This window comes from Rhinoraja longicauda, chromosome 31, assembly GCF_053455715.1.
Source record: "Rhinoraja longicauda isolate Sanriku21f chromosome 31, sRhiLon1.1, whole genome shotgun sequence".
NCBI lineage: Eukaryota > Metazoa > Chordata > Chondrichthyes > Rajiformes > Arhynchobatidae > Rhinoraja > Rhinoraja longicauda.
Genome location: NC_135983.1, coordinates 15084316 through 15099182, shown reverse-complemented (window position 1 = coordinate 15099182; position 14867 = coordinate 15084316). Strand labels below are relative to the sequence as shown.

The 14867-nt window shown below is 41.8% G+C and overlaps 1 protein-coding gene across 12 annotated transcripts in view; it reads right to left on the bottom strand.

Annotated features, from left to right (window-relative positions):
* LOC144608370 (rap guanine nucleotide exchange factor 1-like) overlaps window positions 1-14867 on the bottom strand; it is a 126515-nt gene that overhangs the window by 38290 nt on the left and 73358 nt on the right. For 5 of the 12 annotated variants that reach the window (XM_078426049.1, XM_078426050.1, XM_078426052.1 and 2 more), the window contains exons 11-12: window positions 9713-9913; window positions 2741-2995 (exon numbers count right to left, since the gene is read on the bottom strand). The exons of 4 other annotated variants lie outside the window; for them this stretch is intronic. In XM_078426049.1, the coding sequence (XP_078282175.1) occupies window positions 2741-2995; window positions 9713-9913 (456 nt within the window). The remainder of the gene's footprint in view (window positions 1-2740; window positions 2996-9712; window positions 9914-14867) is intronic. 3 more of the 12 variants (XM_078426056.1, XM_078426057.1, XM_078426054.1) reach the window with 2 other exon arrangements.

The window sequence follows — 14867 nt, the reverse complement described above, 5'->3', positions numbered from 1 at the left end:
TTCTGGAGTATTCCAGAAAAGCAAATATTTGCATGATTAGGTAGATATGCACAGTTAACAGCTGTGATAGGGGGAACGTGGGGAAGAACATGATGTTTTTAGAGAGTGTGCAATATTTAGAAATTCCTCTTTGAAATGCTCAGAAGTCAAATCAGCACATTGACATTTGTAGCTCTCCATTAACCAGAGTCTGATTTTATGAACCTGGTTTTCTGCCAAGAAATGCCACAATGAGATTCAGTATGCTTACAATTTCCTTTCATCGTGAATCCTCGTGACAAATTGACTTCAATTGATAAAACTAAGGCGGCAACGAATTTGGTGAAACTAAACAGCATAAAAAATAACCCTTAAATTCTGTAAAAATCATGAAAATTGCAAGCAGAACTAGAAAAAAAAATCATCTGGAGCATAGTACATAAGTATGACCGGAAGGTTCAACAATTGCTTAGTAGCCTCTCACTACACAGTATATTGTACATCTCATCTGTTTGCACAATTCTTTTCCAAAAAGGTATACACAAAATGCTGGAGTAACTCAGCGGGACAGGCAGCATCTCTGGAGAGAAGGAATGGGTGACGTTTCGGGTTGAGACCCTTCTTTTCGGAAATATTTGTTAAAGGATCTCAAAGGCTCTTGTGACATCCATGCTTTAAAGTTCTACAACTTGAACTTCCTGTGAACAGCATACATTTATTCATGAATTATGTTAACTTTTCAGGATTTTCTTTAACACAGACATCCATGAAAAATCCACCAGTGAAAAACTTAACACTGAGGATTATTGATCACAAATCTATACCCAGCTGTTACTTTTTAAAAAAGTCATTGAAGATTTAGCCAGTCTGTATTCCCAAGCTGAAATTTAACTGAACCAAACAATGCAACATTTAGAACATTTCTGAACAATCCAAGGAGCTAGCTGGAGTCACTGATGTACGATACCCAATATTCTTTAATGGTGGTTAAAAATTTCAGTGGAACAATTGAAGCAGGTTCTTCAGCTCTTTTCTTGTCACCCCTACTTGTTAAATATGAAAGGCTGAACAGAAATTAATAGTGAGAAAATATTTCTTCCCGGTATTCTTGTTACCAACTTCAAGATATAGGTACCTTTGAGCTCAAAGCTTTACTCAAGATTAGCATCAGTAGAGGGTTTACTCCTCCGAGCAAGAAATTATCTGAAGATGAACTCTGTCAGTCGTTTTCATCCACACGAACTCGGTTACTAACACTGCTCAATTCACCTCTAATCTCACTTGCAATTGTCACTGCTTCAGTTGATCACATCTGCAACTTTCATCTGATTTTTGAAATCTTTTTGATCATTCCATGTCTGCTTGGTCGGTCTACATTTTACAAAAACATGTGGTCACATAAAATTCTTAGTGTTCCAAGATATGTTGTTCCAAGTTTTGTTTGCCTCTTGCACGTTCATGCCTGACGCACATGGCTCCTCCTGACACTCATCAACATTGCGACCAGTCCACGGCTCCATCGCCTTCCTTCCTAACTGCACCGACAAATCTGCATGGCCGACAAGTCCTTGCTCATGTGGATTTAACACTCCACTGTGATGTACTCTACTTCCAGCTGGCTTGATCTAAATTAGAGTGTTTTTCCCCCCTAGATCCGCCATAAAACATACCAAATAAACCAAGTCTTCAATTACCTGTTCCAAATCTGTTGTTTGTAATACTTGGGACTTTGCATTTAAATAGTGCCTCCATTATAATCAAAGCTTAGTTTCAATTTTTGATATCCCCATTGATATTTGGCCTTTCCCCACAGATTTAAGACCTAGGAAGGGTTTATTTCCCTAAAAGACATTTGATTAAGCACATTGCTGTTCGACTGCAATACCCAAACTTGGTATTATCATCAAATGAATATAATTTCCTTCAGTAATAAATTAATAATTTACATAAAACAAAATGACTCAGATCACCAGGACTAAAACATAGCATTACATAAACATAACTAAAACATATCCTGACGCATTGAAGTTTTGTAGTCAGGCTTATTTAGTCTTGCAGCAGTCTAAACCAAGCTACTATTAAACTGTAACATTACATTCCATTCCACTTGATGTCCATAGCTACTTGACTTTAGTATTACACAGAACATTGCAACCCTGATATATTTCTATCTCTATCTTTTTTTTTCTATTTACTCTTCCTCCTTGTATGTACACATTTGCTACATACCATTCTGGACTACCCTGACTCATTAGTATATTACTTATTGATCATAATCCCAAATATTATAATTCACATCATTTCATATTTAGGATTTGGTGCAGCCTATATCACAAGTGTGGAAGCAAAGAATGCTTGGTGTGGCAAATCAGTGGTGGTTTGGACTGCTGGCATTAGCACTTTGATGGAATCCAGCAGATGGCATTTGACTGTGACACACCCGACAGGTTTGCTCAGGCAAGATAAAATCTGCTGAAGTAACCATTAAAAACACAAATCATTGATGCTGTATTTCTTACCAGCAGACAATTTGGTTATAACATCAAATTACATTTTGAAATCAACTATTTCAAAAATAAATGCCAACACTGGAGAAGATCTTCATTTGAACAGAGAGCACACTAGCACGCTTTAAATGTAGAATGCTCATCTAATTGATTTTAAGTTGGAGAACAATTATAAAGATATCAACCAAGGTCTTCTATGTAATTTGCAAGTATAGGTTTTGTAAAGCACTGAAGTATTCATAAGCAATTCTCACCGAAGTAGTTTGGAGAGAGTTAGGAAAAGCAGACTCAGGAGGGAGGCAGACGGGAACAGGCTTTGCATTGTCATGAGAGCAGTCCAGCAGGTCCGCAGCTTTCACTATGTTAGCTGAGCCCGGCAAAGTTAGATCGGAGCTCCTCGATTGGTGCACAGCCGGAAAGTGGGAGGAGATAGTGCAAAGAGAAGGAGATGCAGAGGTATGATGGTGAGGAACAAAGTCCTGCGAATATGATCTAAAAACCGACTTGAACTGAGGAGAGAGAAAGAAAGAAAAAAGAAAGGTTCATAGGTCATTTATAAAATTCTGGCAAAAGCACTGTGTGCAGGTCATTTAAAAGCACTTCAAGGAAAATTTCTCCCTCCCACCTACCATGCCCCTCTGACTACTTTCTCCCAAGTAATCATATATCTGATATACTGGGCTGCCTTTTCCTCAGACAACAGCAACATTTAGACTATTGTTTGTTCAGACCATAGGTTTATACATTACAACCAATCAAGTGATAACCCGGCTCGTTTAGTTTCAGATAAATGTGAAGTAATCATGGTCAGTTCAAAATAAATTATTCAATCACAGGTGCTTGGTATAATCAAATCGAAAATGTTAATCATTCCAAATTTGCCAGCGAGGATTCATGAGGTAACTTTCAAACAAAACCAAGACAAGTTTCTCACAGAAAGCCTGCATGCACTCGAGAGACAATCTCATAGATTTTTATACCAAGAAATAAAAAAGATGATACTCAGATCAGGCAGCTTCTGTGAAGAGGGAAAAGGTCAACATTTCAGGTTGATGATCTTTTTGGTTCTTCATTGATGACTCCAAAATGAGTGGTATTGTAAACACTAAAGATGGTTAACAAAAATTACAGCAGGATGTCGAACAGCTGGGCAAGTGGGCAGAGGAATTGCAAATGGAGTTGACTGTTGTTGAATTTTGGGAAAGCACACAATGACTGGACCTTCACAAAATACGTTGGGCCCTGGGGAGTGTTGGAGAGCAAAAGGATCTAGGAATACAGGTTTGACAGTTCCCCGTAAGTTGTGTCATAGGTAGATGACATGTTGGCCATCATCGGTCAGGGAACTGAGTATAGAAATTTTCCTATCATGATTTTATGAACCTCCATAACATTATTCCTTGGAGCACAAGAGAATGAGGGGTAACGTCCGCCTAACCACTCCCTCCAGCTCAGGTCCTCTAGTCCTGGCAACATTCTTGTAAATCTTTTCTGCACTATTTCCAGCTTAGTGACATCCTTCCTGCAGTTGGATAACCAAACCTGAACACAATACTCAGAGGGGGAATAGTTGAGGCAGCTACAACGACGTTTAAAAGACATTTGGATAGGAAAGGTACGTGGATAGGAAAAGTTTAGAGGGATATAGGCCTAATGTGGATTACTGGAACTAGTTTACATGAGACGTCTTGCCCAGCATGGAGTTGAACCAAATGGCCCGTTTCCATGCTGCATGACTATGACAATAAATTATATGACAACCAATTAATATCGGAAATCAGAAATATACCAAAATAAAACCTTAACTCTCTCTCAATGAAATAATTCACCTAAAAATTAGCTGGCTGCTGGTATCTTTTGGATACGATAGAATGAATGAATAAAAATAAAAAAATTATTCAGTGCATGACTAAGCTGAATAGCACACATGTCTGATCTTCAACTTGTCTAGGTTGTTACTTCCACTTGTGTAACAAAACGGAGCAAGATGAGATCCAACTGCTGTTGAAACAGCCACAATTTATAACTACTTGACAAAGTAAATACGAGAAGCAGTGGAGGTGGGGAGGAGTAGCTGCAGTATAAGTAGCAGCAGTAGCTAGTCCGTAAACTATTGTACATGCACATAAAAGATAAACTGGTTCCAATCTATTCCTTGATCTTTGAGTTTATTATTGGCACAATTGATAACAACCAAGACAAAGGGTGAAATCTAAAGTGGAACAGAAATTCCTTTCATACTATACAACATTAATCTATCATACAAATATTATCATTTTTACAGAAAATATTTAGATTGGTACAGAGCATGAGCATAGCTGGAGCTCCATGTGTCTACAATCTGCCTAACAAAGGATCAGCAGACTCAATTGAAATCTATCATAGTGTGGGAAGGAAATTAAGAAATGGACTTCCGTGACCTTGCTTTATTTACTTAGCTTGATGTTTCAATCTTTAGAATCAACACTAAAGATTACACATCTACACTGACATAATTGATCACCCCCCTCTGTCATTTATACTAATATCACTTCACTTAGCCTGGTGTCAAATGTTATTCATGAGGTGACGTAAGACACCCAGCTGATTAAAGATGCTATGTAATAGGTCTACAATAGATGTGAATAATTAAGTCATTTTGAACGAATTATGTGAAGATTGCTGTTGAAAATTACCTGAGGAAACATCCGGATTGAGAGGTGGACATTATTCACATTCCTATCTCAATGTTGTAAGCTAACTGTACGTTCTTTACATAAGTCCACAGAGGGGAGGAGTTGGCTGTGCCTAACGGCTGCGGCTCTCTGGCAGTCTGTTGTCTTTTTTTTCTTTTTTTTTGTTTGTGTCGGTGTTGGGATGGTTTTTGTTTCTGTTTTTGGCTGTGTATGTGTGGTGGGGGTGTGGGGTGTGGGGGGGTGGGGTGGGGCGGGGGGAAACCTTTCTTTTATTAGGTCTCTTCCCCGGGGCGCAGCTCGCCCGCGGGGCCTTCCATCGCCCGGCGCGGCTCGGCTGTGGGACTTAACATCACCGGCGCGGCTCGGCTGCGGGACGTTTCAGTGCCCGGTGCGGCTCGGCCGCTGGACTTAACATCGCCCGGTGCGGCCGCGGGACGTTTCAGTGCCCGGCGCGGCTTGGCCGCTGGACTTAACATCGCCAGCGCGGCTCGGCCGCGGGACGTTTCAGTGCCCGGTGCGGCTCGGCCGCGGGACGTTTCGGTGCCCGGCGCGGCTTGGCCGCTGGACTTAACATCGCCAGCGCGGCGCGGCTCGGCCGCGGGACGTTTCAGTGCCCGGCGCGGCTCGGCCGCGGGACGTTTCAGTGCCCGGTGCGGCTTGGCCGCTGGACTTAACATCGCCCGGTGCGGCTGCGGGACATTTCAGTGCCCGGCGCGGCTTGGCCGCTGGACTTAACATCGCCCGGTGCGGCCGCGGGACGTTTCAGTGCCCGGTGCGGCTCGGCCGCGGGACGTTTCAGTGCCCGGTGCGGCTCGGCCGCTGGACTTAACATTGCCCGGTGCGGCCGCGGGACGTTTAGGTGCCCGGGGCGGCTCGGCCGCGAGGCCTTCCATCCTCTTGCGGGGGCTGTGCGTGTCAGTTGCCTCGGTAGGGGTCGAGCTGCCTGTCCGTGGGTGCGGGGGGAAGAGAGGGGAAGTTTTGTTGCCTCCATCACAGTGAGGGGGTGTTTGGAGTCACTGTGATGGATGTTTGTGTTGGGGTCGGGTGTCCTGTGTTCTTTTCTTTTTTGCTGTGTCTTGTGACTGCTGAAATTTCGTTCAGTGTTGTGCCGAATGACAATAAAGTGTTGTTATGTTATGTTATGTTAAAAGATAACAATTGTGTCCACTCAGATACTGAACCTTACTGATCGAAAAATGCAAAAATCTGAAAATCACTAACACCTGATGTGTAGATTTACAAATTTCTGTGCGGCCTCCCCAAACGTGGAACAAAGAATTAAGCATTATAGTCCATTAAGAACCAATACCCTCCAGCAACTTCCTGCAATAGTGATGTAAATTTATTTGTAAAAAGAATACCCCATATTTTTACAATTAGATCTCGTGAGCAGTAGATAATCCAATATATTTCCAATCAAGTATATTTCCATATTGTTTTTCTTTGTTGAACATTAGCCTATTTTAATTCCATTCCTTGAGTTCTTACATTTAGCTCCAAATTTTAAATTGTACATGGAATCTGTCCAATTTATTCCAAATAGTATGCATAAATTAAGTACTGTACACTAGAAATAAGAGCTAATCTGCTGCTTCAATTTCTCTTTTCATCCAATGTAGACATCTATCTCAAATGTACTTTAACAGAAGAAAATTCCAAGTGTGCACTCCGCAGAAACTACTGGATGGCATCAGAGTAAGAAAATGACCTCATTCATGTATCTCGCTTTAAAAAAGAAAAACCGCATCCAAAATAAATTAGAAAACAGAAGCATCCAAGTACTCTAAATGTTGATAATAATCTACAAATAGGTGGCAATCATTCATCCAATCTATGGCCTTTTTCTCCAGTCTTTAACCATGCTGTGGACAACCAAACTTTGTCAAGCTCTTGTGCGTCCAGTCTAAATTCCATCACATATACTGCACCAAGCCTGTCCTGTCCTGATCAAAGGTGGTAATATCGCAATCACCGATCCCCCATTAAGTGCAATTCCTGAGTATCCCACACATTCTGTTGTGTTCACAAATGTCATCTCAATGCAATCGTATTGCCAACACTAAACTTGATGCAGTGGTTCGAGAGGCTGGTCATGGTGCACTTCAACCCCAATTTCCCAGTCACCACTTCGATTCTTCCACCACCACCCATCTCCCTGGCCCTACACCCATCCTTGAAACATCTGGATAATAAGGACACCTGCATTATTATTCATTGACAACGGTTCTACCGTTGATACCGTAATTCCAACCAAATTCATCTCCCTAAAGACCATAATTAGCAAAGATACATGACAAAACATCCTCCATGATAATTCTCAAAACTGATGCCACACAAGGTTGCTTTCTCAGCCCCAAACTGTAGCAAATTCTGCTCCAACTCCATCTACACGTCAGCAAAACTAAGGAGCTGGTTACTGACTTCAGGAGGTGGGCTGAGTACATGCCTCAGTCTGTATCAATGGTGCTGAAGTGGAGATGATCAAGAGTTTCAATTTTCTGGGTGCAAATATCACCAAGTTGTCCTGGTCCAGCCATAATGACACTGCCGCTATCAAAGCACATCAAATCCTCTATTTCCTTAGAAAGATAAGAAATTCAGCATTTCTCCAACCACACTCACCAGATTTGGTGGATGCACCAGAGAAAGCACCTTATCAGGATGTATCACAGCTCAATTTGACAATTACTGTCCAAAACTGCAGGAAATTGTAGAGTTGTGCATTAAGTCCAGTCCAGCATACAAATCAGCCTCCTCCCTTCAACTCCATCTATACATCTATGGGTAATAGAGAGGGGAAGAATAGAGAAGCGAACAAAAATGAGGGGGGGGGGGGGAGAGGGAGGGGAGAGGAAGGGGAAAGCAGGAGGTAAGGTTTACCTGTAGGTATGTGGAACTAGAGGTCATTATCCCACTAAATTGCAGAACAGACTTGAGAGACACAGTGATGACTTCTGCTCTCAACTCAATTTGATATCTTTGCAGAAATTCTTCTGATACTTTATCAACAAACATATTACTAACATCAGAGTTGCTCCATCTTGCCATTGGCTTCTTTAAATAAATAACTAAGGGATGTTTAGCTTTGATCATTTCCTTCTTGGAGCTTTGCAAATTATTTGAAATGCAGTAGTTTGAGAGAATATTCAATACACAGCATAACTCCATGCGCAAGGTTTAAAATGAGTTACTTCAATAATAACAGCAATGTCTCAGGTGGAATCGATAGTTGCTTTTAACTGAAGTTTTAGTCAGAATCTTAATCCATTCCGTGGTATCAATTTCTAATTATCAGTTTTGTTCCAACATAGCAATCTGCAATGGCAGGCAAAACCTATTTCGACCGAGACTTCACCTGGAATAACTTTAAATCCATATATTAATACCTTAAGAAATTTGAAGTTGAAACACTTGACAAATAATGTTCTCACTTAATAAAAAATGTCATCAATATTGAAAAGCATAATGTGATGGAACAAGTAAAGAAATCCAGGCAGTCTTAACCCTTAAATCAATTAGTTGCACTTACAGGCATTGGTAATTAGTATAGCAGGACAAATGTGGAGGAATGCCTTGTTAGCGTTCACAGAGAAATCCATGAATGAAATATTTTTTTCACTACACATGACAGAGAATGCACAAGTCATGGTTTGGAACTGATCCACAAATACAGCAGCCTGTAACGGTTATAACGTTCAATTGTCATTCCCTCCCTCCTATGAGTTTATACATGCGGCTCGCAAATGAGGGAAATTCAATGAAAAGGTTTTAGTTGAATAATAAGATATGAATTAATTTCACAAGAAATGGTACACTAAAGCACATCAAGCACAAAAATACAAATTCTATGTTCACCAAAACATGAACCACATCAAACTGTTAGTCTGCAAAAGTGCATTCTGTAAATAACAAAGATGAACAAACTGTTCAAACAATGCAGATTCTGATACTGTTAGCTAGTCTTGAAAGTGGATAGGAAAGCTTTCACGAACCAATACATGATAGGAAACAATGTCAAATGAGGCAAAACTTACTCCTCTTCCAGGCACCGCAGCCACAGCATCAACAAAATCATCTCATAATGTAGTAAAAGCTGTCTTAGAATGTAACCTTCTTTCATATAAAACATGCAACTTATGTTTCAATATTATAGGAACCTTTGGTCACTTTGGTAATATGACAGTTCAATTGCTTGCAAAATAAAATCTAGACAGTATTCTGCAGCTTATATAGGCATATTCAATGAAGAATTGGAGTGTTTTGTAACAAATTGGAGTGTCAATGTAACAACAATTTCAAGTAGGAATCTGGAGCAAGCCACCCATCCTCCACAGCTTGGCCCCAACTGTTTAATTACATATCTACAATTCAGGAAAAAGCAAATAAAATTCTTGATCACCACAAATTAATAGCCATCAAGATTCTGAAATCAGTACAGAGCATAATTTTTTTGAAGAGAAAATTAGTTACAACCAAGTATGGCATTTTGTTTTGATCAGCCGAGGCATCTGAAAAAAGACACACACACAGCAGATCATAAGGCACACTCACCGAAGATGAAGATAAGGAGTTGTGACGACTCAGGAAGGAATTGGAGACAGACATGCTGATACTGGCAGCAGTATTGGCGTCCTCAGGCAGGACAAGCACCTTCGACTGCTGAAGATAGAAAGAAGAGGAGGAGAAAGAGAACGAGGAAGAGAATGAGAACGAGGATGAAGCGTAGGAGGATGAAGAGGTAGCAGCATATGCCTGCATGGAATATCAGGCGAGAGGGAGAGGCAGAGAGAGGGCGGCAGAGAGAGAGAGAGGGAGGCAGAGAGAGAGAGAGGGAGGCAGAGAGAGAGAGGCAGAGAGAGAGAGGGAGGCAGAGAGAGAGAGAGAGGGCGGCAGAGAGAGAGAGGGAGGGCGAGGCAGAGAGAGAGAGAGGGCGAGGCAGAGAGAGAGAGAGGGCGAGGCAGAGAGAGAGAGGGCGAGGCAGAGAGAGAGGGCGAGGCAGAGAGAGAGAGGGCGAGGCAGAGAGAGAGGGCGAGGCACAGAGAGAGAGGGCGAGGCAGAGAGAGAGGGCGAGGCAGAGAGAGAGGGCGAGGCAGAGAGAGAGGGCGAGGCAGAGAGAGAGGGCGAGGCAGAGAGAGAGGGCGAGGCAGAGAGAGAGAGAGGGCGAGGCAGAGAGAGAGAGAGGGCGAGGCAGAGAGAGAGAGAGGGCGAGGCAGAGAGAGAGAGAGGGCGAGGCAGAGAGAGAGAGAGGGCGAGGCAGAGAGAGGGAGGCGAGAGGGCGAGGCAGAGAGATGAGAGAGAGAGAGAGAGAGAAGAGAGAGAGAGAGAGAGAGAGAGAGAGAGAGAGAGAGAGAGAGAGAGAGAGAGAGAGGGGCGAGGCAGAGAGAGAGAGGGCGAGGCAGAGAGAGAGAGGGCGAGGCAGAGAGAGAGGGCAAGGCAGAGAGAGAGAGGGCGAGGCAGAGAGAGATGGAGGGCGAGGCAGAGAGAGAGAGAGAGGGCGAGGCAGAGAGAGAGAGAGAGAGAGAGAGAGAGAGAGAGAGAGAGGGCGAGGCAGAGAGAGAGAGAGAGAGGGTAAGGCAGAGAGAGAGGGCGAGGCAGAGAGAGAGAGAGGGCGAGGCAGAGAGAGAGAGAGAGGGCGAGGCAGAGAGAGAGAGAGAGAGGGCGAGGCAGAGAGAGAGAGAAAGAGAGAGAGAGAGAGAGAGAGAGAGAGAGAGAGAGAGAGAGAGAGAGAGAGAGAGAGAGAGAGAGAGAGAGAGAGAGAGAGAGAGAGAGAGAGAGAGAGAGAGAGAGAGAGAGAGAGAGAGAGAGAGAGAGGCAGAGAGAGAGAGGCAGAGAGAGAGAGAGAGAGAGGGCGAGGCAGAGAGAGAGAGAGAGAGAGGGGCGAGGCAGAGAGAGAGAGAGGGCGAGGCAGAGAGAGAGAGAGAGAGAGAGGGCGAGGCAGAGAGAGAGAGAGAGAGAGGGCGAGGCAGAGAGAGGGCGAGGCAGAGAGAGGGCGAGGCAGAGAGAGGGCAGAGGCGGAGAGAGGGAGGAGGCAGAGAGAGAGAGGAGGCAGAGAGAGAGAGGAGGCAGAGAGAGAGAGAGGAGGCAGAGAGAGAGAGGAGGCAGAGAGAGAGGCAGAGAGAGAGAGGCAGAGAGAGAGGAGAGGCAGAGAGAGAGGTGAGGCAGAGAGAGGAGAGGCAGAGAGAGAGGAGAGGCAGAGAGAGAGGAGAGCAGAGAGAGAGGAGAGGCAGAGAGAGAGGAGAGGCAGAGAGAGAGGAGAGGCAGAGAGAGGAGAGGCAGGGAGAGGAGAGGCAGGGAGAGGAGAGGCAGGGAGAGAGGTGAGGCAGAGGCAGAGGACAGAGGAGAGGGAGAGGCAGAGAGAGAGGAGAGGCAGAGGAGAAGGAGAGGCAGAGACAGAGGAGAAGGAGAGCAGAAAGAGAAGAGGCAGAGAGGAGAGATAGAAACAGTCAATAGCAAAGGGAACAAACTGCAACTTGGAGGATATTATTACATAATTAATTGCAGCAGCTATGTCTACAAGACTATAGATTAAGATATTTTAGTTTTCTTATCTGGAATGATTGTACTGAATGTCTGGTATGATGGTCATTAGCTGCCAGCGTTCCATCAAATGCATTCAGCTTTACATCTGCTATTTGAACATTTCCCCTCTTCGCCAACCTAGAGGAGCCTCAGCTGAAAGCTTTATAAAGCTTTGCAAATTATATTCTGCAAATAACTTTTCACTCAAATAATAATGAAAGAAAATTACATTTCAATGTTGGATTCTTCGAACAATCAGACATACATTTGACCCATTCGTACTCAGTGAAAACAGCCATGGCAACATTTCCTCAATCCAGTCTAATCCAATCTTTACATTATACCCCATTTAACATCTGATCCACCCTTGGGTTTACTCAACCAAAGAACCCAATAGCGTTTATTTGATTTGGTGACAATGGTATAAGTGTTCTTTTCATTTCTTTCAATCAATCCTCTTGAAAATGCCGAGCACAAATTTATAAATGTTCCAGCTCTCAAATTTCTATTGAAGCTGCTTGATTCTACTAGACATTCAAAATCTTTGGATAGATAACAACTCCAGATAGTTAGAGATCAGGATCTCAATGCTCCATCCAAATCGAATAGGAACGTGCCATCAACAAATTCTAAGTAACACCAATGGATTAAAAAAACAAGAATCGATTACAAAACAGCACTAATGGTACAGATATTTCAGTGTCCAGCCATGTTGTGTTCTGTCATCTTGATTTGAATGAAATTTATCCTCAATGGACTCACTGTTCCTCCGCACTGCCGTCTAGAACAATTTTTTCTAAGTAATTATCTTATATACGTTGACTTGATCGAAATCTTTTGAATCATTTGATGCAAGTAGCCATTCTTTGTAAAATCTAGCCCGATAAGAATCAAGGCTACAAAGTTCTGGAGTAACTCTGGTCAAACAGCATCGCTAGAGTACGTGGATAGGTGATGTTTTGGATGGGGAACCTTCTTCAGACTGATTAGAGTAGGCAGGAGAAAGCTGGAAGATGTGGGGGCAGGAGAAATCCTGGTAAGTGATAGATGGATAAGGGGTACGGAAAGAGGGAGGGACGGGATATAGTGACTATTCAGCAGGAGAAAAGAATCCTGGGCCCAGTAGTGCTCAGCATTCGAGAACTGGTTGCTTAGATTTAATATTCTTTGTCTTCCATAATGCTCTATAAAAACTTTATATCACATTCCTTTTGAATGTTCATACTATATTATTACTTCCCTTTCAGGCAACGAGCCTCAAACTGTTTTTGAAAAAAAATCCCCTCTTCTGTCTGATTCTTTTACCAATCATCTTAAATTCCTGTCCTCTATATTCCTAAATATTTCCAAATTATTAAATCTACTAAACCACCCCCAAATGTCTTCTACTCCAAACAAAACAGACCTAGCTTCTCATCCACATAAATGAACTGAAGCCAGGTGTAGATACAACTATTTCTGATGACACTGCAGTCATTCCTCATTCATTTTAGGAACCTATAAGCATTTATGTCCTTTTGATTCTAGGACTCTTTCTACATAGCCAAAAATTGACAATGTTCTAATGAACAATACGATACTGACTTAAAAGTAACTTAACCGATGTGATGAGTGAGAGCTGGGTAAGTTAAGCAGCAATATTCAGATTATGCACCTTTGACGATCCCGAGGCCTTTAATTAATTTCTTGAGACGTGCACTTCATTTCAGAAATTAAAGGATTTACAATGATCAAATTTGGATGCTGCATTGATTTCCTGTTTGTAATCAAACAATGGCTTGGCTGAATAAATGGAAGCTAGTTTGAAAGGAACTGAATTTTCAAACATTTGAAACAAGAAATCAAAAATATTTCAGCATAAAGTTGATCTCCCCAGAAAACAGTGCTTTAGCCTGTGGCATGGCGCTAAGCTCCAAATGGGATTGTCTCGATCACTAACCTTCTACTTAGTGTAACATATTATCTGTTTTGTAAACGTGCTTGTGCAAGTGAGGGCGTGGCTGCTTCACATTAAGGTATCAGTATATCAGTATTATATCAGAACAGGATCTCTGCTATTGTAGAACCAACCTACATAAAACTTGTGCTTATGTAGGTTTGTTGGACCTCGCACATGCACAATACGGTTTTCTGCACAACCGTAAGAAACCTAGATCTTGTCAGCTGAAAATAGGAAATTGTGAAAGTGTATACAGTTGATTTAGAAAGGCGAATTACAGCACCATAATTAAATGCAACAGGCAATTTTAAAAGTTCTCCAAAAATTCAAGTAACAAATTTACAGGCATTTGGTTGATTATATGCAGGATTGGTTGCAGCTTGTGTGAAATAAATAGTTTTAAAATATTGGAAGTAGTTGAAGGATTACAAGACCTTGGAAAGTACATGTGGAAAGTACATGAGTAAAGAGAATTAAGGATTACTCTAAGCAGTAACTAAATTTAAGTTTTCAAATTGCAACTTCAAAATGTCAAAAATCATTCTTTAAATCAATAACAATAATTTCAGACGGTGCAAAGGAAACTCAATGCAAAGATTACCAATCAAAACAAAATCCAATTTATACTTCAAATAACACTTATTCAACTAATGAGAAACTTTGTATGTTATCAACAATCTAAAATAAATCTTTTTTGCAGTGCCAATATCTAGTAAATCAGGACAACTACCAATACAACTAAAATGATTAATTGCCCAAGGGAGTACTCAGTCTACAACCTGTCTATGCCAATCTCAATTATCCCAATTGTATGGTGTGTTACGGGAGTAATTTGCCAGATCAAGTCTGAACTGAATCTTGGTTGATTGATTGAGTTAGCTATTTGTGAGATTAATAATACTGACATAACTCTGAATGCAATATTACTTTGACAACATCAAAATACACTGTTTTAATTTTAACTTTAACTGACTTGAATTCATTGCTTTACCCTAATCCCCATGATAAAAAAAGGTCCATGTAGATTTAACAGGCAGTAGAGAATGACATGATGAGCATCATTTCACTTGATTTGTGCAGAATGAGACAAAGATTCTGGCACAGTCAAAAAGGCCCCAGTACATTTTAAAAAAAAGACAAAGGAGGAAATATAAATTTGAATCCATGCATGTAGAAAATAAAGATATGGATATAAATATATGGTGCCCAACAGCATTATTTGAAGAGAACAAGGACAGATGTGTATGC